Source organism: Hesperophylax consimilis, chromosome 7 (assembly GCF_061612785.1).
Source record: "Hesperophylax consimilis isolate HC1 chromosome 7, BYU_Hcon_1.0, whole genome shotgun sequence".
NCBI classification, from domain to species: Eukaryota; Metazoa; Arthropoda; class Insecta; order Trichoptera; family Limnephilidae; genus Hesperophylax; species Hesperophylax consimilis.
Genome location: NC_142842.1, coordinates 34,631,925 through 34,658,560, shown reverse-complemented (window position 1 = coordinate 34,658,560; position 26,636 = coordinate 34,631,925). Strand labels below are relative to the sequence as shown.

At 34.1% G+C, this 26,636-nt stretch overlaps 1 protein-coding gene across 1 annotated transcript; it reads left to right on the top strand.

Moving 5' to 3' along the window:
- The first annotated feature begins 1,547 nt into the window (after positions 1-1,547).
- LOC149422672 (uncharacterized) lies at positions 1,548-24,693 on the top strand. Its single transcript, XM_089633985.1, has 8 exons — positions 1,548-1,673; positions 5,463-5,661; positions 5,819-6,183; positions 6,318-6,845; positions 21,614-21,763; positions 23,131-23,329; positions 23,487-23,851; positions 23,992-24,693. The coding sequence occupies exons 1-8, from the start codon at positions 1,548-1,550 to the stop codon at positions 24,529-24,531; spliced, it is 2,472 nt and encodes an 823-aa protein (XP_089490111.1). The 3' UTR covers positions 24,532-24,693.
- The last annotated feature ends 1,943 nt before the right edge of the window (positions 24,694-26,636 follow it).

Here is a 26,636-nt window from a genome sequence, read left to right as displayed (position 1 = left end):
CCTATAATAATCCAACCTAACCTAACCTATAATAATCCAACCTAACCTAACCTATAATAATCCAACCTAAACTAACCTAACCTATGTCCTAATAATAATCCAACCTAACCTATAATAATCCAACCTAACCTAACCTAAAATAATCCAACCTAACCTAACCTATAATAATCCAACCTAACCTAACCTATAATAATCCAACCTAACTTAACCTATAAATGTTGGGGAACCTTTAATAACGCCTGCTCGCGTCCCCTTTAGAGTTATATCCCAGTTTTCAAGTAGTTTGTGGGCTACGCTAGGTTTGTATAGACTGGTTTGTGATTTCATTCTACCTAATCCAACCTAACCTAACCTAACCTATATCCTAATAATAATCCAACCTAACCTATAATAATCGAACCTAACCTACAATATTCTAACCTAACCTATAATAATCCAACCTAACCTATATCCTAATAATAATCATACCTAACCTATAATAATCCAACCTTACCTATAATATCCAATCTATCCTAACCTAAATCCTAATAATAAACCAACCTAACCTAAAATTATCCAACCTAACCTATAATAACATCACCTTTTTTAATTTTTCTATTTTATAAAACATACCTAAATATCTTTATTTTATTTTTCGAGTTTAGCTAAAATAGTACCTACCTAGTATTTGCACATGGTAAAAAATATAGCCACTCGTATCAGGAATACAAACAAAAGAAAATTTTATCAACAGAAACCATTCCAGCTGTCATCCCATACAACGAGAGTGAATTTTCGATTTACGTAATTAAAAATTAAAATGCTAAAATTAAAAATATCCCAAATGCAGTCAGATTCCTTTTATAGTAAATTAAGGTAAATCAGAAGGTTTTATATATAAATATTTCATATAACCCTTGTCCAGCGATTCCGAATAATTACCACGGAATTATTCAATATCACATTGACAGGGCTTTTTCGATCGTCCGTGCCAGACCTCCTGACTACACCAATCCAAGAATGCCACCATAGATGCCTGGAAGGAGTCCCCCTCGAAGGACATCTGAAGACATATATGTCAATACATATCAATATCTATCCATGAACAAAATTCTGTTTAGGTAACTTTATTAGTTAATCAATGATTGTTTGTATGTACCCACTGTTATTTTCGTTTGTCTAGCTTTTCATTATTTGGAATGCATTGCACTGAGCCGCCTCTGCATTTTCTCCTTTAGTCGATGCCTCATTCGTAAGATTCATACACTCCTCGTTGTCCTGCATTGCAGATGCTTGTGATATTACATCACTATTATCCTCCAGGAATATTGTTTTAAATGTGATTTTCATTCAAATAGTTCTATTTTGGGTAAAACCGCGTTCTGATTTCAAGTGTGTGTTATTAATAGGGTGTCACATTATTCATTAATTATTCTCTGTAGATTATTAACTATGCGACAGTCATTCTTAATAGAAGATCGATTAGGCAGATCATCAGCTTATCGGAGAGTATAAAAGGATATTCATATCGCTCAACTCTTTAGTCAAGGAACACATACTACAGCGACATGGTTCTTAAAGTGGTGGTATTCCTTGCAGCAGTGGCACTAGTATACGGAAGTAGTGCTCCCAGTTTTGAAGACGTAAATGGCAAGATCAGCCTTGACATCGCCGAGGATGCTAGGTTAAATGCCGTAAGTTACTCATATAATATAAACATATAGTATTACCATTACACAAAAAGAGTAATATTATATTAATAATTGTAGAGATAGAAAATAGTGCGTAGTATATCGGAATATATAGGATTAATAATACGTTTATTGGTAACTGCCTCAGCATTACACCATAATATTGGAGTTATTTAAACATTTCCTTGTATTGATTTATAATAAAATATCTATTACATAAATTCGTTCATATAGACGCATTCAAACTTATTTCAATAACATATCTCTTAGCTTTCAGTGGTTTTTTCTGATAATCACACGCAGAAAACTCTTTAAAAGTATATCATGAAGGGTTTGAAATTTTTTGATTAATAAATTAGCAGAAAAAACATAATTTCGCGAATAGCTAAAACATAAGGCTCGTATTGTATAAGCTTGTGGAGATACAGATTAAAGAAGTTAGGTAACGTAAGTTATCATCTTGGGTACGGGAAGGAAAAACTCCTGCTGAATTGAGTCAACTTTTAATAATTCAGTAAGTGCGAAAACTTTGCGCGATAATAACCATTTAGATTAAGAAAACTTATACGAATATTTATTTATTTAAGAAATAAACTTAACTTATAAAATATACTACGCTTTAGCCCACACAATAATATGGTATCGTCTAGCCTAGTACAGGTATAGCCTACAAAAACCTCAATGCCGCCGCTGAAAATTACTCGGACTAATAATCAAAATTTTGGTTAAAAAACCACCAGATTATTCAACCTCATAACTTTTTCAAGCCCCATCGCCGAAAAACGCGCTTTTTTAAATATACAAAGATATTTCAAACCAATCGCACCATTCCCAATGGTGGGTGTTAGAGCAGTAGACAAAGCACAATGGGTCGCTTCTGCACTCCATTAAGAGGAAAATATAAGCCAAAAATGTGTATATTCTTTGTATACCTTATATTGTAGGTAATAGGCATTAAAATTGCTTGACAAACGGAAGCTAGAAACGTTCGATTTCAAGAACAAAACTGTTGTTATTTTTTATTTTATAAATAATTTCATAAGAAAGCATAAAGTTAATCAAGTGAAACTGTCACAGATAATCTTAGCTATAATACTGTATTTTTAAACAGTTCTTTCCATTATGCGTTCATACAATTCTATTAAAAAAATATTTTTTTTAGTATTTTACATTTATATTTTTTATTGAGATATAATTTTTTCATTTATATTCTACTCAAACGAAACGATAGGAAAACTTTCGATTTATCTAAAGCATATTTTTTTTGTATTCATAATGTACACCAATTCGTTATAAAGATTATTCTAAATAGTGATTTGGCATTAAGCTTCGCCTTAAGGCATACCAGTTTTACACAACACTATTACACGTGCACTGGAGTCGACTGGTTTAATCAACTAGCTATAGAGCTGAGATTAGAACTTGATTATAAAGAAAATTAAAATAAAATCAATATTACCTTAAATAATTTAATTAATATGCATCATAACATATAATATCATATTAGTAATCTTATACTATGTAATATCTAGTATATTACATAATTTTATATTGTATTAATATATTTGTTTTTTCTTTTTTTTCTCTTTCACTTCACATGCGTACAACATGTGGAACTAATTACAATTTTTTTTTCAAATATTTATGTTAAGGTGATGCCAAAAGTAGTAATGCAAAATCATGTGTTTTTGGTTTGAAAATTTGGTCGCCTAGAAATGTTTCAGATGCTTTAATTAAATACTGCGAGTAGAATACATCTTTACCTTTGAAATAATCGAGTATTTTTTAGATAAGTCTTTTTATAAACGCAGAAAAAAATAATGTATAAGGCCTATGAAAACTGATTTAAATTTCAAAATCTCCTACTTAAGAACCCATTTTCGGTTATAATTTTATTGTATAATGTGGCAAATTAAGTTATCTATAAAATGATCGAAAAAAAATTAAATATTTATGCCTGAACAATACTGAACATCCACAAAATAAAATAAAAGGCACTTTTTGGCCATGTTTTTTTCCTGCATAAAAAATGTGGATGGTGTTAAGCGGGAATTTAAACCTTATCGCCATTTACGTAAGGGTTGTTATTGATAGCGGCCCAATTTAAAATATTACACGACGTAGTGCATCGCCTTAAGTTATAATTATTTTCTTTCCCCTTTACACACGAGTGGTTACACTCTCGTAAATGTAAATATGTTTTATTTATAATCTGAAACATTGCATTATTATGTAATTGTATAAACTTACCTTGTTATAAATAAAATAAATATAAATAAAAAAATAATAATTTCCAACAATTTACTCGGAAATCAATACGAGAATGATAATAATTAATATAAAAGAAATTTAACATTCATTTTAAGTAGGTACCTTAGTATTTTAAGTAGTAATGTTAATATATCGTTTGCAAGTGGCTTCAATCCAGTTTAATAATGTATTAATAATTACACAGCAGCAGTTATTTATAAATAAATTAAATACCTTCATTATTAAACACAAAAGTATTCGTAGTACCGTCCTTCCACTGATAGTGCCGTTATAAGGTTTCTTTCTGTTACATGCGTCTTTTATGAGAAAGAGGGAGAGAATTATTGCTTGTTATATTTTTTCACCTGTAAACAACCAAATTTATTTTTGTAGGAAAGGCTTTGTTAGTGCTGAATTTCCCACTAGATGGCATTGAGATATATTATACAGGGTGTCCGGAAACTCGTAGTACAAGCGGGAAACTGGTGAATCTAAATCACATTTGGAGTCGATTTTGTAGTATATATTTTTTTTATTTGAGCTTTCGTTATCGAGTAAATCGAGTTTGAAGTTGATTTTTTTTTTTTTTTTTTTAATCAAATTCTTATAAATTATAACTGAAGATCAAAGTACCCAACTAATTAAAACTATTTGAAAGTAAAACAAATGAAGATACTCGGATTTGAAGCATTATTTTGAAATCACCCTTCATTTAACCCGGTGTAATCATAAAATATTTCTGCTCTGCAGGGTTAAAACATCTGTTATTCAACCCTAAACACCAGAAAAAACTTTAACCCTAAAATAGCCGAAAAATATTTTTTTTTGTTTTTTTTTTTTTTTTTTTGAAAATGCTCAAATCAAAAAACTTTTCTTTTCTCTTGTTGTTTTTTTGGGTTCCCCATGTGGTGTAGATTCTCCAGTTTCCCGCTTGTACTACGAGTTTCCGGACACCGTGTATATACTTTTGTTGGTGAAATATTTTACTTGTCAAATACTATTATTATTTTAATGATAAACTAATGTTTATAATACAAGGTTTTTATGCATACCACAATGGATAATAAATTATTATAAGCATTAATTACTTGCCTGAGATATCCTTACAAATTGAAATATCTCCCAAATTATTTGGCGTGTTGGGAATAAGAAGATATAGCTCAGTGGTCCAGAGCATCTGACCGGACACAGAAAGTGCGGGTTCAATTCCCGTCGGCGGCATTTATTTTAACTGGCGAGATATTTCTATTTGTATGGATATTTCAGGCGAGTAATTAATGCTTATAATAATTTGTTATCCTTTCTGCTATGCATAAAATCATTGTCATATAAACATAAGTTTATCATTAAAAAAATAATAAGAAGGAGGGGTAACCCGCCTTGTTAAAACCTAAAGCCATCAGCACTGTTAACCTCCGTAAACAGTGGTTGTTGATAATTAAACTTATCTAAAAACATACTCCTAAGTAAGTGAAGAAATTAACGATAACTCAATCATAAAATTTTTGGCATATCTAATTTGAATTTTTGGTTTAATTTCAGGCTCAATTGATAACGAAGTATGGTTATCCTAATGAGGTGCACGAGGTACAGTCCGAGGATGGTTATCTGCTGACCATTCACCGTATTACAGGCGCCAAGGGAAATTCCCAGGTGGGAAACAAGCCCGTGGTGTTCCTAATGCACGGACTACTGAGCTCCTCTGCTGACTGGGTCAACATGGGACCCGGCAGCGGATTTGGTAAGGACCTTGCTGGTTTATGAGTTACTTTTCTGATAATTATCCTTATAATATGGTGCAGTTATTCACGACATCGTTTTAACCATTATTTAATATTTTACATTAGTCGTTTATGAAGAAGGGATTTTCAGTTCTAATAATATTTGTTGTGTTACAGGATACCTGCTCGCTGACCAAGGTTTTGACGTGTGGATGGGAAACGCTCGAGGAAACACTTACTCTCGCAAGCACATCACCCTCAACCCCGACAAGAACTCCGCCTTCTGGAAGTTCAGCTGGAACGAGATCGGTTACTATGACCTGCCAGCCATGATTGACTACGTCCTGGCCAAGACCGGCAAGACCCAGCTGCACTACGCTGGACATTCCCAGGGAACCACCTCTTTCTTCGTCATGTGCGCTCTGCGGACGGAGTACAACGCCAAGATTAGATCGATGCACGCCCTCGCTCCGGTTGCTTACATGTCCAATTTGAAGAGCCCCTTGGTTCAACTGTTATCTCCGTTAGCCAACACTTTGGAGGTTAGTTCTTTGTTCTAATTCTAATGACTAATGCCAGACACATTTTTAATGTAATTGTCAATAATTATCAAGCAGCATTATGCTGTCAATGTATATTCCAAATATAGTATCTTATCATAAATAATTGTTTTCAGTTCCTGACATCTCTAATTGGAGTGAACGAGTTCCTGCCAAGTTCCGAGCTGATGACCATCGCCGGAAAGCTGCTGTGCGATGACAATGCCTTCTTCCAACCCGTCTGCTCCAACATCCTGTTCTTAATCTGCGGCTTCAACCCCGAGCTGCTAAACACCACCATGCTCCCCATCATGCTCGGCCACACCCCCGCCGGAGCCTCCAGCAAGCAGATGGTGCACTATGGACAGGAGTTCAGGTCCGCCAAGTTCCGCAAGTACGACTTCGGACTGATCGGCAATCTGGCCGAGTATGGAAAAACCAGCCCGCCCGACTACGAGCTGAAGGACGTCACCGCTCCTGTCTTCCTGCACTACTCCGACAACGACTGGATGGCCGACGCCGGAGACGTGGATCAGCTGTACAAGGAATTGGGCAATGCCATCGGCAAGTTCAAAGTGGCTCACCCCAAGTTCAACCATCTGGATTACCTGTGGGCAATTGATGTCAGGCCACTGCTTTACGATCGCATCATCAACTTGATGGTTGCTTTCAACTAAAAAGTTTTATAAAAAAATGAAGCAAACGAGGAATTTGTGATTTTCCTAAAAAAATAATTGCTGTGATAGCAAACGAATCCTTTTTGTTAATGTATTATATTAATACACCATTATAATGTTTATTTGCCAATTCTGAATTGGGAATAAATTAATAATTTCTTAACTGTTTTTGAGATGTATTATTTGTTTTTATCATTTTACTAATGTGGTATTATTATCATTATATTATGAGGTAGTATTTTATCATTATTTTCAATTTCAGAGGCTGGTTTAGGTACCGCCGCCCCGGGAACCATTTATTGTATAACCTACACCTCTGCCATAGGTTACCTCAAGTGGTTGTGGTTCGCTACGTTTGGTGATTTAGCAGGAGTGCCCGGGTTCATCGGGTGAAGTTTATTGACGAAGATACATTTTTAATTATTATTAATGAGTAGGGACATAAATATACATATTTACACTCAATTACAAATATACAGAACCTAACTAAAATATAAAAAATAAATTTGAAATAATTTCTCCTCGTTATTGCTGAATCTAAAGAGAAACCATTTTTTGGAATAACTTAGCTTAACTAGTGAGTAAAACCTCAAATTGTAATATTTAATTATTGAACACAATATTAGCGATTTCTAAACGAAAATCTGAAACAGAAAAATCAGAAAAAGATACGGTCACATCTAGGACTCGAACCCAGGACCCTTGTCGTGCCGGGGCACCGCTCTACCAACTGAGCTAATAAGATAGGTTTATCTAAAGACACTGTCTAGATTGCATTTAGTTCGGGTTGAATCTTGCGATCATACATAAAGATAGTTGCAAATAAAAATTTGCGGTGAGAAAAATGAAGACCATCTTGTAGTTCTTATTCGAAGGATGATACAGTTAAATACGACCGAAGGGTGTAGGGTCCCATTAGCTCAGTTGTTAGAGCGGTGTCCCGGCAAGGCAAGGGTCCTGCGTTCGAGTCCTAGATGTGACCGTATCTTTTTTTTGAGATTTTTCTGTTTCAGATTTTCGTTTAGGAATCGCTAATATTGTCTTCAATAATTACAAAAAGTTTAAAATTAAATTTATATGAACATTTTGAAAACATTAAGAAGACAACTAGGGCAGCAACTCACTATCACAGGGCTGTCCCAATATGAATATGCGTTATAATTAGCCCGGTTTTTAACAAATAAAGGAGAATTAAAAAAAACATCATGAATATGCGTTATAATTAGCTTGGTAGCGTACTAATAAAGAGGAACACTACCTTACTTACAAGTACCCAAAGTACCTTCCATACAAATTTGAATGGAAACAAATGTGACCACTGACTTTATTTCCATTTAGCACGCGTTCTGTTTCTTTTACATATGCCTGACATTGTATATCGCCATTCCTTTTGGATTTCTGCCAAATTCAACAGTAGTTAAAAGTGTTTAGTAGTATTTATAAACCTACATAAGAGCGTGGAAAGGTATACCAAAAATAATATTAATTTTCTCCTATTCCGCCTCACTCTTAATACGCAATATTTCACTTTCAAATAAATGGATTTAGCTTTATTAATTCAAAACATGATTTATTATGTCGGGGGAGACGGAAATATACGCGCTTTTAATTTTAATTTCGTTTATTAAGTCACTTACGCGATATGTCAATTAGTATGCGGCGCCGCCAAAAGCGACTATGTTCATATCAAGAGTTGGATTATATTCATAATATCGTAATTCATACCTACAAAATATTTCATAGACACTGCTGCCAACAAAAAAATATAGTATTGCCATATAAAATAAATAATATCATCGTGTATAATTAATCCATATTTATATGTAAGTCAATGTATTATTTATAACAAATAATCAACATATAATAAAATAAAATAACCCGTATAACAAACAAATAGAATAAAATGTGATTAAACGTATTCCGTTTAGGTAGTTTAGGTTAGGTTAGGTTAGAACATGGAAAATAGGTATTAGAATTAAATCACAAACCAGTCTATACAAACCTAGCGTAGCCCATAAACTACTTGAAAACTGGGATATAACTCTAAAGGGGACGCGAGCAGGCGTTATTAAAGGGGCAATTTTTTGCTATAGAAAATCACAGTTAGATTAGGTTAGGTTATATATTTAATATTTTCAAGATTTTATTTTCTTTAACTGAATTAGTTAGTAGGTAGGTACTGTACCTAACCCGCGCACTGGCTAGGTAAATAACTAGTTGTGGTATTTCCGGCAAATGTCACATTATTTTGTTTCTTTGAAATCTCGTGTGACATATCGCGTAAGTGACTTAATAAACGAAATTAAAATTTAAAGTGCGTATTTTTCCGTCTCCCCCGACATAATAAATCATGTTTTGAATTAATAAAGCTAAATCCATTTATTTGAAAGTGTAATATTGCATATTAAGAGTGAAGCGGAATTCGTAACCTTTACCAAAATAATATTAAATAGCTGACGTGAACCCGGCGTTGCTAGGTGTTACAAATGGTTAAGAGTAAAGTTTTGAAGTTGTGAATTCTAGTATACCTGAAAACTGGGTGTAGTTTTAAAGTGGAAATATAATTATTGTTAAGAATTAAAGAATGTATTTGCTTCCTTGGGCGTCCTCGACATCTTGCAATCATGCAATCTACTTACACCTTTTCTTAGTTCATCATTTACGTCTAATTTTAACACCCATAATTACTTATTTCACTTGATCGCGTCATGGCTTCCTCGGGGGTCCCTGACTTTTTCTACCAATCACTACCGTATACCACTTTGTTACTGCTAAAAAATCACATTTTACCGACTATAATTTGAATCGTATATACTAAGAAATAATATCATATACCTAGTGAAAAGAGAATGAGATCTTTATTTTCGGACTCAAACTGGAGTCCGAAAATAAAGATCTCGTTTTTTTTTAAAAAAGTGCTTGTAAGAGCGTACTTTTTTATAAATAAATTTTCTATAAACCTTGACCCTAGTCCCCGAAACGCATGCCATATGCCATCGGCCATTTTTGCGGGATACAAGAAGAAAAACCATTCCTACCGAAATTTCGGTAAATCTACCGATTTCGGCTAAAATCTACCCGACTTAAATATTCATGGAAATTCTACAGATATTTTGAAATTTTTCGTTATCCTACAAATTTTCGTTGGAGTTCTCGCATTTTGCTTATGTGAGTTTGTGATGATATGGCTTTTGATGACGACTAACTGTCCTGGTCACGTGGACCATTTGAGATGAACCGACCTTCGGAGCTGCCTATCTGAGCCTCTCCTCTCATCTACTAATTAACTGAGCCTACCCATTGCTGTTAATGGGAAATAACCCTTGTGGGTTTAAAGCTCGTAACTTTTTTTTGAAATGTAAGGAGGTTCTTACTCCTATTGCCTAAACTTCCAAGATTCCCTATGATTTTTTCACATAGTAAACAAGATCTTCGTGGCTTTATCGTACAATAATCTTTCATCTAACGTTGTGTATTTTTTTTTGTTTTAAGATATGGGAAGGTTAATGTAATTCGGTGGTGTGGTAACCTATGTTATTTTAGAAGGTAGAGTGAATGAAACCCGGCCATTGAAAGCCTCAAAAACATTTAAACCAAATCTAAATTTAACTTATCTTTCTATTCTGTTTTAATTCCGATCCTAGACATCAATTTTAACTATTTCCTCTGCCGTAGTAATGAACGGTGTGTACATAACCTATTATAAACACAAAATAAAGCAATATTAAATTTGACACACATTCAATTATTAGTAATGGTTAGTGGTAGTGATTTTGTACGAAGACGAACTCGGAAAGCATATTGCTGCAAAATTTGGCACCTCCTCCTGCAATGTAACCGGGTGATCCAAGGTCGAATAAGATCTTCACACCGTAGTCAGGTGCCTCTAGTGATCGGTACTTGCTAGGGTTTCCCATTTATCCCCAGATCCGCAACCCTCTAGTGCTACGATCGAACCTCCCCAGGGTCCAGCACACTCCAAATTCCATCACCTCCGGATCTACGACTACTGAAGAGAACCGGTTTCGTCTTCTGAACAATCATATACTCACGGTCTTTTGTAATGACAAGTTTCCTAGGCTCGCCATCACTCCAAGAAGCGATGTGACATGACCATCTTAAATAAAACGGTCTAAAACGCCAACTGTAGGCGAGTTCACATCACCCAGTGGATAATACATTCAAAAATATATATGTAAACTTAAAGTGGGTTTTTATAATTCACAATGTAACATTTTCTTTTATGAAACATTGGGAACCGAGAATTTCAAATCCCAGGGTTGTAAGTCCTGAGTCCGATATCTCGATACATAAATACTAATAGGAAATACGAATAAATACGATATACTTAGTAATATATTTGATTGTTTGTTTGTTTGACAGTTTTGGTATCGCTGTCTGACAACCACATTTCTTGTTTCGTTGATGGACTTTATAAGGAGTTACCACCTCCTCCTCTTCTGGTTGAATTTGACTGAGTTGTTAGACATTGTGTGGAAATAGTTCGCACTCATAGGTACGAAATTATTATGACACTTAGATTTGGCCACTTTGAATATGATCACTTTAATGGTATATGCGGCTCCTTAATTGAACCATAATTAACCGAATAGGCGTCTTGAGTGAGCTATTCATCTCTGACGTACGTAGTTAGGTATTTAGAATGTTTTCTTGTTGATATTATTTTGACTTCTAGCAAGTGTATTAAACACACATAAATATGCCTACTGTGATTTGGTATGAAGAACGAGCTCTGAGAAACCTGCCCTTATCGGACCCGATGTTTTGTTTACCATCGAGTTCATAACGGCTGCGATGCGGTTTGTTTATTTAAAAGGGACCTTGACCTAGTTAGGTCTTATGAATTCTTTGTGGGTTTTTTATCTGTTATCAGGGACGTAATATCTACTATCAGCTGATAGTTTAGAAAGGCCAATCGTTCGTTATTGTTTTGAATTGTCATAGTACATATAGGTAAATGAGGTTTACCTAATTTCGAAAAGGATATTTAGAAGTAAATATTTGTGTTTGACACGAATGTGATAATAGGTATTTGGAGTAGGTAGTTGTGCTTGACACGAGTGTGATAATAGGTATTCGTGATATATACATCTTTATATGTGAAGTGGTAGAAAGTTATACCATGTAATAGGTATCATATGTACCTAATTTTTGGGATGGATCTAGTTTTCTGAAATAATCGCAACCAGAGGCTGGACCGATTTCATAACCTGTTATATAAAAATATAAAATATTATAAGATTTCGCTTGTTAATCTCTCCCTCCTCGGCTTTTCTGGAACGCAGCCTTTTTGATTCCTGAAATTTTTTATATTTTGATTTTTTTTGGACTCACCTAATCTGATCTTTCGTGCAAATAATCAAATCGGGTAAACAACGAAATTTGCGATTAAAGTTCCAAATTCTACCTACCTTCCGTTAAAAATTTTTTTTTTTCGAAAGATATCGCCAACAAAAATAAGTTATTTAATATTATTATTTAGACAAAATATAAACTAGTCGTATTACTATTACTCCCTGGAATGATTATTGTTATTTTTTTTTCAAATCATTATTTTAAGACAAAGAGATAATATTTATTTCATTATTTTCACTTGTTAAAGTACTCGCTGAATTATTTCGCAATTAATTTAACTGGACAGTAGAGATCACAAATGATATTAAATTAATCAAATCCAATCACTGTTATTATTTTTCGAACTATATAAAATTTTCTTTTTAAACTAAGATGTAAGCATTTACCACTAATATTTTTAAACAAAATTGATACAAAATTAAAATCTATTTATAAGTATCAATTCGCAATCACGTTCACTTTAGATTTCCTATAAAACACTTAGATTGAATTTAAATGTTTTTCACTTTGAATGAAATAATTATTTTATAATTTAAATAATTCACCACTCACTTAACACTTTTAACACTTAAAACTCTTTTATAGAAAACCACTGAATTTAAACTCTGTTTTATTAACACTAATTAATTAAATTAAGACTGACTCATTAAAATTACACTGATGGGATTTTCCAAAGAGATTTTTGTTATCACTGAGTTTAGCACTTTTATTGAAAACCACTGAATTTAAACTCTATTTTATTTTCACTGGTTAATTAAATTAAGACTGACTTATTAAAATTTATACTGATGAAATTTTATCAAAGAGATTTCTTTTACCACTGAATTTACACTTTTAACTTTTATAGAAAGCCACTGAATTTAAACTCTATTTTATTAACACTGATTAGTTAATTTAAAACTGACTTATTAAAATTATACTGGTGGGATTTTTCAAAGAGATTTTAAAACTCAATTTAACACTTGTAGAAAATTCACAAAATTTCCTAAGTCCAGAGACTTGATTAATTACCTGATCCGACGTATATACGCGTTTAACCGCACCTTTTCCCCACTTAAGAATTCCCCAAAAACTTCCGAAAAAACTCCCCCGAAATGCGCTCTGCACTTGTTTTTATACTGTCTTCAACAAAATGACTTAAGTCGATTTCACCCTTCAGACAACTTGATCATTAATCAACTCGTAAATTTGAACATATCTGCCACTAGTTTCGGATATTTAAATCTTGTCACTTATTCGGACGACATAGTCATAATCCGACAACGCCCTAAAATAACCTGTCTCTGTTTTTTGTAGTTGCAGGGCTGGATCAGTATCCTTTAATTATTTTCATAGAGTTTGTCGTACGGTTAAATGTGTTTTTCTAGCTGTGCCTAATTTCGTTTATTTTCTGGGAATATTACCAGTCAATCACAGTATTCCCTATGCGCATTTCATATTCAACGTTTTTTTTATCTATTTCTTTATTCCTTAAAGAATTTTCTCACTAATTTTTGTTCTTTTCGGGATTATGTTTCATAATTCAATCACTATTGTTCTTGTCTTAGCAGGTAAGTTTATGTTCGCACTGGATTCCCTCAATCCAATCATGTTTGTTGGTGTTTACCTTCATTTATTGAGGCGGTCTACATTTCCCTCCCCCGATCTCTGGTGCAATTCTACCTCCAGCCGCATGTGTAACATATACGAGACTCTATGCTAATACCTTTTCCCTTCTAGGAGTCCTGTAATTCTTATCTGCCCTATTATGTGGTATAATTCAACATTCAGTATTGTTCCTAGGCTCCTCCACATCTACCTCAGGTTAAGCGTACAAGGCAGTACTTCTAAGCATTTCAATTCTTTATCCACCTTCATGTCATTAGACCTGAAATGAACATTCTTTTTGCCCTTTTCACTTGTTCGCCACTGTAAAGTAATTAAATATTTGGGTGTTAACTGTACTGCATCTTGCTCCCCCAAAAATAGTCATTTATTTCTTAATTAATATGAAACCATTATCATAAAATTTTTGTACCTAAATCATCAATCCTAGCTAATGTGTCTGCCTGTCATTTTAATGTATTTGCTTTTACGTAAACAGCCGCATATATGCTGTGTTATTTTTAATTGCCCTTTTCCAACATAATCGTCTTCGTAACGACCGTGGGTCTTGTATTGTTTATTTCAATGTAAATACATATATTTATGAATCAAGCCATTGTATTCACAGTCTCCGATCCACAACTTTTGGCCCCTTGCCCGATAATAGTCTAGTACGAACTTCTCAAATTTGCATATCGATTTTGCGTGTTTCTTATTGATCTGTAAGTGTAGTTTCCCCACATCATCCCAAACTCCAAATAAATCACTTTGTTTTGTTTTGTTTTCACCTCCCAACACAGTTTTTTCAGACTCTCCTGAGTCCATTTCACTCTCACGCGTCAATTTCACTTATTAATTAGTCTCTTGCTCTTCCCAGATAACAGTCTATGATACTTTATTCGATTTTAAATTTACTATCAATCCTCTTTTGTCATTTTTTGTCAACCTCTCGTTCCTTGCACCGCAAGTTTTCGACCAATGAAGTCTTCCATTTGAACTTATTTAGATTATCGTATATTGACCCTTCAAGTCGATGCTAACGTTCCCATGTCATAAATATCACGGCTTACTCTTTGTCCTGTCAAAAGCCCTCAATGATTGGTTAATTTTAATCATAAATCTGGATAGTCGCATCCTACAAAAACGCCTCTTTTTCTAATTACAGTTTCCTGTAGTTAGTCCAATAATATTCGCTAGGTGTCTCTAGTGTAATGATTTCTACGTAATTGAGAGTTTTTCTTCAATACATTTTCTTTTGGGGAAAGTCTATTTCATCACAAGTTTCGTTTTGAGTTCGGCAAGTCACAAGTCCTGCTGAGTAACGAATTGATTATAATAATCTGCATTTCGGTGTAACATGTCCGGTGACCGGATAAATCATCACAATGATAATTCATCACATCTTTAAAAAATTATTTCATGGAAAGTGATGAAACAAAAACTTTATTAACTGTGTTAAGTAGGTTAGGTTAGGTTAGGTTAAAAAAAAATTTTCATCGTTTCTAATGACATCTTTTTAAAAGTGTGTTGAATTGTCTCTGTGTTGAGTTCTCATGGAACCAACATGTCCAATCCCTTTATTTAGCATCGCATTCTATTTTCAGAAAACGTTTTATACTTATCTTGTTCACAAGCGTCCTAAAATATTAAAAAGAATTTTGTACAAGTTTTAGGTACATTTGTTAATTGTTTGTTGATATTCCGCTATCCGTATTATTAACTAGCGTTCTTAACTAACTTAAAAGCACAGAAATATTGCTGTGGTAGGAAAGTGAAGGGGCTCAAGTCGAAAATAGTAGTAAAATTTGTACTGTCCCTAAAACCCTCTTATTGTGTTGTATGTGACACGGACCCTTTTACCTGGATAAAAGGATTTTTTACATCTTTTGGTGTATTTAACTCATTTCTCAAACAAAAATATTTAAGCCCCTTTAGCCATCGAGGTGTGTAGATTATATTTCTAGCAAATTCGGTATAAAAAAAATCGAATCTGTTAGGTGCTACAAATCCTACATCGAACTCACTGAGACACAATTAAATCTTAACCCTAAACAATTCTGGAAATTTGTTAAACAAAAAAGTACTAATGATAATGATCTCCCTCCAAGTATGTTCTTTCATGAAAATCATGCTACCAACGGTCTCGACATTGCTAACCTTTTCGCTGAACACTTCTCCTCCGTCTATTCTGATACCTCGTGCACTAATCCCTCCACTCAACTATACTAATACTATTGATTTAAATAATTGCCAAATCACACTTATAGATGTCTTAAACTCCTTAAAAAATCTCCCCAGCAAAACAAGCACTGGTCCTGATGATATTCCAGAAATATTACTGAAGGAATGTAAATTTACTATATCTAAGCCATTTTGTTTGTTATATAACTTGTCAATATCATCTGCCACTTTTCCAGACTCCTGGAAAGTTTCTTATATCAGACCTATTTTCAAATCTGGCAATAAGTCGAACGTAGAAAACTATAGACCCATATCGATATTATCCCATATTCCTAAAATATTTGAGTCAATAATCACGAAGAAAATCACACCTATCTTTAAAAATGTACTGATCGAGGAACAGCATGGATTTTGATCTGCTAAATCTACTACTACTAACTTACTATCCTTTATCAATTCCATCGTCAATGGTCTAGAAGATAACTCACAAATAGATGTTCTATATACCGACTTCTCTAAAGCTTTCGACAAAGTAAACCACTCAATCCTTATGGCCAAACTATATGCTATCGGTATTAGAAACCCCTTGCTATCATTCTTTAATTCTTATTTAAGCAATAGAAAACAAAGAGTTAAATTAAACAACTTTGTGTCTACTATTATTGAAGTAACGTCCGGCGTACCTCAAGGAGCACATCTAGCACCGCTTCTTTTTAACTTGTTTATAAACGACATTATTAGTATTTTTTCTCATACACGCTTTTGGCTTTTTGCGGACGACAATAAGATTCTAAAGATAATAAAAAATCACAATGACTGCCTTCTTTTACAATCGAATATCGACTCTTTCAATGATTGGTGTAAAATTAATTGCTTGAAACTAAATGTCGATAAATGCAAAATTATGTCCTTCTATAGATCAAAAAAACCGATTGTCTTCGAATACAAACTTAATAATATTTGCTTGACAACTGTTACATCTATTAAAGACCTTGGTGTCTCTCTTGATAGCAAGCTTTCTTTTCGGGATCACATAACTGCAATCGTTAATAAATCGCTCAAACTACTTGGTTTCATCACTAGAATCACTTCGGACTTCAAAAACGTAAATACCCTTAGAACCCCTTACTGCTCCTTGGTTCGCCCCCATCTTGAATATGCTTGTGTTATTTGGTCTCCTTTTTATGCTGTCCACATTCGACGCATTGAATCTGTTCAACATCGGTTCTTAAGAGGGATTGCTAGGAGGCTAGGTTTAGAAAAAGGCAAATACTCATATGATGAAATTGAACGAACCCTAAACCTCTCTCCTTTGGAAGTCCGTCGGGAAAGAAATGACCTCATTTGCTTCTTCAAAATTATAAATGGTATTATTGATTCACCTACGCTACTGCAACTCATTCCCTTCAATATCCCCTCGCAAAGACTCAGAAATAATGAACTGCTCTTCCTCAACCATCATTCGACAAATTATGGATATTATTCACCATTGTCCAGAATGTGTAGACTGGTCAACTCAAGTCAAAACCTTAACTTTTTTGGGATAAGTCTAAATGATTTTTGCCAGTCGCTAAACAAGTGACGGAATATTAAGTGTCCTGTGGTCCTGACCCACGGCGTATTCTTGACTTGATTCGACTTGTCATTTTTTTTTTTTTTTTTTAAAGAAAGACAAACATTCCCGGGTTACGAATAACCCAACAATGTTTGAAAATCTCCTACTACCACCACAGAAAGCCGAAAATGTTGCTTGTGTTGTGATGGAGGACTTAGCCAGCCGAGGAATCGAACACGCGAAGCTCGGGTGAGACCCAAGCGCTATGCCCACTCAACCACTGACCGGTTTTATTTTCTAATATTATATCTACCATATGTCTTTGCTTTCATGTACCTTTGTCTACTCCTATATTTTTCATTTTACTTTATTCGTGTTATTATTTTGTAATTTGGACGATGTCCGTTAATAAATAAATAAATAAATAAAATATTGTTCCCGTGCGGGAGGCGGGAAGGGCGGTGAGGCGGCTGTCGATGTCACCCGAATCCTTCCAACCGCGAACGAACTCAATGAACGGAGTCGATGGTGACCGCCCGCTGCGCCACCGCCCGGAACATTTGGGGTACCGGCGCGCTAACTTCAAGCGCTCCTCGAGTTTTTTTAATATTTAAAAGTCAATTTATACGATCGCTGATTAGGTAAAACCATATTTACCGGATGCTTTCTCTATTTTTCCCAGTACGACTTGTGCAATATTTCAGCGTGCTTGTCAGCATTTTGAAGTTATCGACGGAGACCTGTGCCCGGTGAGTGCTTGTAACCGACTGAATGCTGGAACCCCTGGTATCTCACAGCGGACAATGAACCGATGTAAGTGGCCCATACTTCGAACGCCAATTTTGGCTCTATCTATATACCTCAATGCCTTCAGCTTCCTACCACAGAAGGGGGGAAAGTGGAAGGAGTCAAAATAAGGCAACATGGTAAGCAATTGTGATTTACAGGGTGGATTTATTTTGCTAACTGAATTCATTTTAGATTTTATTAATATTAGCTCTGAGTGAGATAAATAAAATAAATACACGCGTACGAGAAATTCATTTAGTGAGGTCTTTAGCAAATACCCAAATGTAAATCAGAACAATGTAAGCCTCGTTTCGCCAATCTTATCTATAACGTTAATACATTAAGTATATTTAATCCTTAAAAATAATACGCTTTTAATTAGTTAAAATCCATTGGAATCAAAACATGTTATGTGTGTAGTTCTTTATAGGATTTGGGTCAATGGCGCAGCCAAAAGTTCACGGTCCCGAAACAAACCTACAAAATGTGTACACCCACAAAACAAAAGTTAACACAAAAAGAGTGAATTTGATTTAAAGTTTTTCTTACATATTAAATTTACAAATAAACAATTCCTTAATGCCTTCCAAAGGCGAAAAACACATCATGCGTAGTAAAAATTACACAGCAGAAATTGTTGATAAACTGTTTTTTTTTTTGTAAATTGAGTAATAGTATTATTATTTCTAAATCGTTTAAAATAAAGTCGCTATCCGCATCTGTCGGTTTGTGCGCTTAGTTCTTAGATTTTGATAGGATTTTCTCTATCATTAAGAAAATTTCTTCCAGAAGGTTTTCCATATATTTCCAAGTAGAGAAAACTCGATGTTTTATAATCAAGTCGTTTAATATATTTTCGGGCGCTACATTGCTAACTCTGGCTAAACCTTATGAGATACATCAAAAAAATGTATGATGGAATTGTATATCTTAAAAAGGCCTACGGAAAAGTTCTCCAAGGTATATGTCTATTTCCTAAGAATAACCCCCTAGCAACACCGGGTACACGTCAGCCAGTCAATAAATAAAAAAAGTTCAGGTCAGGATAAGGTCGGCTTGTTTTTTTTTTAAATTTATTTTATGGACAACTTGTTCGTCAACAATGTTTGTAACATCAGACCAATGGAAAAAATAAACAAGAGATCTATGCGAAAGGAAAAATAATTAGATTGGGTAAGTAGGTGCATAAGTACCTACCTAGGTACTTAATTTTAAGCCGAATATATAATGTAATATTTTTTATATCAGCTGGAGGGCAAGCGCATCCTGAACACACCTCAGCCTATGAACCCGGACACCCCTGTTCAATAACCAAACGCAGCGAACCACATAGACCCATGGCAAAAGTGTTGACTATCCATTAAATGGTTGCCGGTGCGGCGGTACCCAAACCCGCCTTCCAAATTACAAAATATATAAAAACTAACACAAATTTATTATTAGCTTGGAACATCAGCCGGGAAAATTTATCGCTCTGTGATTTTATTGCTGGTTAGTATAATTTTTTAATTTATAATAATTGCTTGGTAAATATACAGAAATGTGGAACACGGTGAAAAAGCACTTCGTGTCGGTTAGTAAATAGTTAAAAGTAAGTATTTCAGTTTGCGGAAATGAAAAAATAATGCATTTTAATAGTTATTTTGTTAAAATTAAAATCGATTGTTCAGTTGTTCAGTTGGCGGCCATTGTTATTGATGTGAAAGTTTTAAGGTTAGTTTTTTGCCTTCGCTTATTTTACTCAATATATGAAGCCGATTAATATGCGATAGTATTGAACTGGTAAATGAATACGTTTATTTTTTTGTGGTTATTGATTGAAACTTTAAATGTGACTTAAATAAACAAAATTTGTAAAAGGCTGAGAGCGATAGTGAGCGTATTAATAATAAACAAATATATGTATTTATCGCTCACAAAATCAACTTTACGCTATGAAATAACCACTTGGGGACATACTTGCAAAACCAATTTATATTATGTACCTACAATCAGTACAAAATTGTATGTTTTAATTACTAGTTTAAAAAAACTCCGAAAATTTATTCCATTCCTATTAGAGGTTTTCATTGGTGGATATAGTTAGGCAATCATATGACGTCACAATATTTCGGTTATAATTTTCGATCGCAGTTAGTTTAGAGGTTCCAATATCCGCCGCAATAGATTCTGGAGTGGTTTTGGTGTTGCAGACTAAAAATTGTTTACGCTCAGTTCTTACAATGCTTTGAAATGAAGTTACTTTTTTTGAAGATGTTAGTTCTCCAGTTTTAAAGAATTTAATTTTTCACTCAAATAATCCTTTTTTTATTTCATTTTGTATTTTTAATTATTGTGCATTTATAGTTATAGAAAATAAAATAATTTGGATGTTATGTTATGCGCCTTAAAGATGAATTGAGTTTGAATTCTTTAATGCATTATGTTTGTATATTTGTAATATTGAGGTTTTTATAGATGTGTTCAATTTTTTGAACTTGGAAAATTTTGAACAATGTTACTGACGGGAATGTAAATTTGATGGATTTTTCAAAATTACTTTTAATTAGTATATATTATTATTAATTTATTATTGTTTCACCGATGTCACCGAGGAAAACAATTCCCTCAGAGCCTATGTCATCTTCGGGAATGCTGTTTGTAGGGTGTTTTTTTGGGAAAGTAAGTTCTGGGATGGTAAAAGGAAAGAGGGGTGGTAGGAATCTGGGATTAATGTGTCCGGGAGTGACGGACATATGAATCCATCCCTCAAACTGTTGTGCAAGGCGATGGGTCGAGAGAGTCCGGCTGGAGAAGTCAAAAGGTGTCTTTCCAGCAGTCTCTCACGATCCGGCCCACCACGCAGTAGGTTGGCAAACGCATCGGAAGTCGAGACCTAGACAACCTTGCTAAGTCAGCAAACGTAGCTAACCACTTGGGGTTAGATAACCAATTGGCTCCGGGGGGACGGCAACAAATTGATATGAATTTTTTTTAGAATAAAATGTGCCTATTAACCGTGTCCCAATTTTCTGAATATTTATATTTACTTTTATGATTGCGTTCAAGAAACTTTTGATGTTTTTGGCGAAATTTTCACTTGGCAATCCTGGCATTTACAACCGTGATAATATTACATTAAAAAAAAAACAAATTAAAACGAACATTCCGAGTTTAGGTACGCCACAGATATATCACCATGCGTCAGTCATTCTTAACAAAAGATCGATTGGGCAGATCATCAGCTTATCGGTGGAGTATAAAATGATATGCGGTTGGCTCAACTCTTCAGTCAAGGAATACATACTACAGCGACATGGTTCTTAAAGTGGTGGTTTTCCTTGCAGCAGTGGCACTAGTGTATGGAAGCAGTGCTCCCAGTTTTGAAGATGAAAATAGCAAGATCAGCATTGACATAGCCGAAGATGCAAGACTAAATGCCGTAAGTTATATGACACGAATAAGTAGACTTAAAATTATACACCAATATTTTATTACTCATTGTTGAGCTAGAAAAATAGTGCTTACTATCTAGGAATTTATCGATTTCATAAAAAGTTTATCTGCAACAACTTCATAATTGCACCATAATATCGGATTTATTTACACATTTCCTTGTTTCGAAAATAAGTATCTAAAACATATTTCTTATATGCATTCAATTTAATTTCAATAAGTTGTCTAAGCTTTCAGTGAAATTTTTTGAAAATAAATAAATAGTAATAAATACTTTTAACATTATTTTGTGAACGGTTAGAATTTTTTGATTAAAGAAATAATAAAAAAGCCTTTTCTATGAATAACTTAAATTTAATACTGATATTGTGTAAGCTTACGGAGATAAAGATTGAAGAAGTTAGGTAAGGTAAGTTTGTAATGTCGGGTACGGGAAGGTTAACGAAGTTCAGCGTAGCGCCCTACGTTATCTTGGTTCCTTTGACTAGTAGCTCTCTCTGCCCATTGCCTCCTGTCAAATCATCCTGCTATAATGCCTAGAAATTTGCAAACATCTTATCTCAAGAGTCAAAAATAAATGTATTGCGTATATAAGATTTTACAATTTGTTCATATTTATGGGCTTTTTTACAGTGGGAATTTAGAGTAATTTTTTTCTTAAAACTGATCGTTTTTATAAAATGCCGGTTGGTAATCAAATCGTATATAATTCATTACAAAAAATATTGAAACGCGTGAACACATAAACCTACAATATTAAATAGTTGTCTAATTATTAACGATGTCTAGGAACGCGTCGTCATAGTTAGAAAAATAGTATTTATTCTATATGAAAAAGCAAGTATTTATTGACGTGCTATGAATAAAAATTAATGTGATTAATGGTTATATTATTATCGACGATGATCATATTTTTCATATTGACATTTCCAACGGATATTGCAATTGCATAATAAAATTTATATTTTATTATCTATCTAAGTAAATAATTAAAATATATAGCTTGAATTCAGGTATTGAGTACCTATTTTGTCATTATTGTTCTGATATGAGATTGCTTTGGATAATCATAAAGATTTTATTGAATTTGTTCGTAGTATGGTCATTCAACTAAAAGTGCCGTTATAATCTTGCTTTTATTTCATAAAAGAGAGTAATAGGGAGAAGTTAAACTTTAAAAAAAAGACATAAAAAGCCGTCACAGCTGTTAAACCTGTATGAACAGTAGTTGTTGATAGTGAAACTTCTCTAAAAAATACTCTATTTGCTAAATCTTTTAATTGTGATGAAAAATCGTTCACTAAATCATGAAAAGTTTTGCGTCTCTAAGCTGATATTTTTATTTAATTTCAGGCTCAATTGATAACGAAGTATGGTTACCCCAACGAGGTGCACGAGGTACAGTCCGAGGATGGCTATCTGCTGACCATGCACCGCATCACAGGCGCCAGGGGAAATTCCCAGGTGGGCAACAAGCCCGTGGTGTTTCTGATGCACGGACTACTGAGCTCCTCTGCTGACTGGGTCAACATGGGACCCGGCAGCGGATTTGGTAAGGACCTTGCTGGTTTATGAGTTACCTTTCTGATAATTATCCTTATAATATGGTGCAGCTATTCACGACATCGTTTTAACCATTATTTATTAATTTACATCAGTCGTTTATGAAGAAGAGATTTCCATGTTCTAATCATGTTTTTGTGTTACAGGATACCTGCTCGCTGACAAAGGTTTTGACGTGTGGATGGGAAACGCTCGAGGAAACACTTACTCCCGCAAGCACATCACCCTCAACCCCGACAAGAACTCCGCCTTCTGGAAGTTCAGCTGGAACGAGATCGGTTACTATGACCTGCCAGCCATGATTGACTACGTCCTGGCCAAGACCGGCAAGACCCAGCTGCACTACGCTGGACATTCCCAGGGAACTACCTCTTTCTTCGTCATGTGCGCTCTGCGGAAGCAGTACAACGCCAAGATTAGATCGATGCACGCCCTCGCTCCGGTTGCTTACATGTCCAACTTGAAGAGCCCCTTGGTTCAACTATTGTCTCCATTAGCCAACACTTTGGAGGTGAGTTTATTGCTCTTTATACTAATTCTAACGAGTAAGCCGAAAATCTATTTAACGACTTTGTCAATAATTATCAAGCAGTAATTAGCTGCCAGTGTATATTCCAAATATATTTTTTAATCATAAATAATTGTTTTCAGTTCCTGACATCTCTGATCGGTGTGAACGAGTTCCTGCCAAGTACAGAGCTGATGAGCATCGCCGGAAAGCTGCTGTGCGACGACAATGCCTTCTTCCAACCCGTCTGCTCCAACATCCTGTTCTTGATCTGCGGCTTCAACCCCGAGCTGCTAAACACCACCATGCTCCCCATCATGCTCGGCCACACCCCCGCCGGAGCCTCCAGCAAGCAGATGGTGCACTACGGACAGGAGTTCAGGTCCGCCAAGTTCCGCAAGTACGACTTCGGACTGATCGGCAATCTGGCCGAGTACGGAAAAACCAGCCCGCCCGACTACCTGCTGAAGGACGTCACCGCCCCTGTCTTCCTGCACTACTCCGACAACGACTGGATGGCCGACGCCGGAGACGTGGATCAGCTGTACAAGGAATTGGGCAATGCCATCGGCAAGTTCAAGGTGGCTCACCCCAAGTTCAACCATCTGGATTACCTCTGGGCAATTGATGTCAGGCCACTGCTCTACGATCGCATCATCAACTTGATCGTTGCTTTCGACTAACAAGCTTTCTAAAAAAAATGAAGCAACCGAGGAATGAACGAATTTCTTTTTCTTTTTTAAAAAAAATTGCTGTAATAGCAAACGAATCCTTTTTGATAATGTATTATATTAATACACCATTATAATTTTTATATATCAATTCTGAATTGAAAATAAATTAAAATACCTTAACTGTTTTTGAGATGTATTTATTTTATCATAATAATTTATATAACAAAAAATCAATTTCGGGTTGAATTTTTTAAAATTATTTCATCCAAATTTCAAATATTATTAGTTTTACACGATGATAGTATAATTTGTTTATATATGTTATTACATTCTTCTACGAGGGTAGAAAGGGTATTAGGTGTGAAGTTAGAACAAATATAAACAAATATCTGGTGAGATCGAAAAGACAGAATTCACGTATATATATTTTTTTCTTATGAAAACTCACAAATTAGTTTTGTAATGATGTCGCAACAAAAATAAAATATCTTATTTCTTTCTGACGGGCGGCAGTAGAATTACGATCCAAAGAGTCAAATACCTTCATACAAAAAAATAGGACACAAGAAGCAGGGATGTACAATTTTTAACCAAATAAAAAATATTTTATTTGAAAGTTGTGGGGATTAACAAAAGTTTCGAGTAATTTTTTTGATGAAGTAGATTGTGAAACGTTATTTTTAGGAAAGGTGGTGCATTTTGTACTGAAAGTATCTAATGTTATGTGGTATTTTTCAGCAAAAAGTAGCGTAACTTAAAAAAAAACTAAATACCATTCGATTTATAGTTCGCAGTGTTTTCGACATGAAGTAAGCTGCGTTCCAATTTGATGGTATTCAAGCTAGTCAAAACTACAGAAAAAGAAATATTTAGAACGTGTAATATTGCCACTTTTGCATATCAGAATGTCGCGTGAAAAATATATATATTTGAAAATGTCATAATTGGTTAACATATTACGAAATTAGCATAAAAATAGCGTTATCGCAAGTGGTGGAATGTAATTAATTTATTTAAAAACTAAAATCGATCATCTCATCAAGATTAGCTATCTGCAAATCAGTCAATCTTCAAAAGACAGGTGGATAAACTGTATAAATTTGTTTATGATAATTAAAACAGATAAATAACTTAATAACGAAATTCAAATATTTTAAGGTAGTTTTTATGTATTGTAGAATCATCTCCCGAATTTAGCACACTTTTCCCTGGGACACCCTGTATAAGGTTAAATAAAACCAAAACTAAAACTCATCCAAGAATGTTCATGCAATTTCAACTTCTTGGACAAGTTACAGTTTTGGGCTAATGAGGTTTACTTTTCTCTCCAGTCTTTTTTCATTAGCCCAAAACAATTTTATTTAGTCATTGGTGAACAATTAATTGTTTAAAGTAAATCGTCTTCATTTTCTTTTTGTCAAAAAGAATTTGATATATGTATTTTAGTTTATGGACCATTCTTCACTAAAAAATATATTGTCATAGAAAATAGCTAAATAACGAGGTAATATATTTTTGAAAACTACGTAAATAAGTGTACTTTGAAATAAACTCTTAACGTAAGAAAAACTTAAATTCAGTATTTATTTTAATAAATGTGGTTTCTAACTACGTTTTAAAGCCACATTTTCTGGTAGCTAATATGTTAGTATGAAACTAAATGTAGGCAGCCTAAAAGCTTCCAGGTGTTCCTTGTGTTACAATATGAAGAAATATATCCCATAATAAAGAGATTTTATATTTTCTTACATACCTACATATTTTTCCAGGAATATTAGTTAATACGTGAAGTAAATCCTAAGCGTCTAATTTTAGAAGAAGATGATATGTTTAAAATTTTTGTTAATTTGTATTCGATTTAAATTTACAAAAAAACCGGATCTACATAAATGGAGCGTATAATTAATCTGTATATTTTAAAATTGTCCAATCTGTAAAGTGACGATAGCATGGCCGTTTTCGACGTTGTCAATTTTCTCCTATTACATCTGACTATGCTACGAACTAACGACAGCGTTACTACCTACTAGCCGCTGAAGTTCCGTAGGTGAATTGTGTCTTATGTTTTGAATTTCATTTACAAATATTATGGAAAATTGTGTCGTATAAAATTT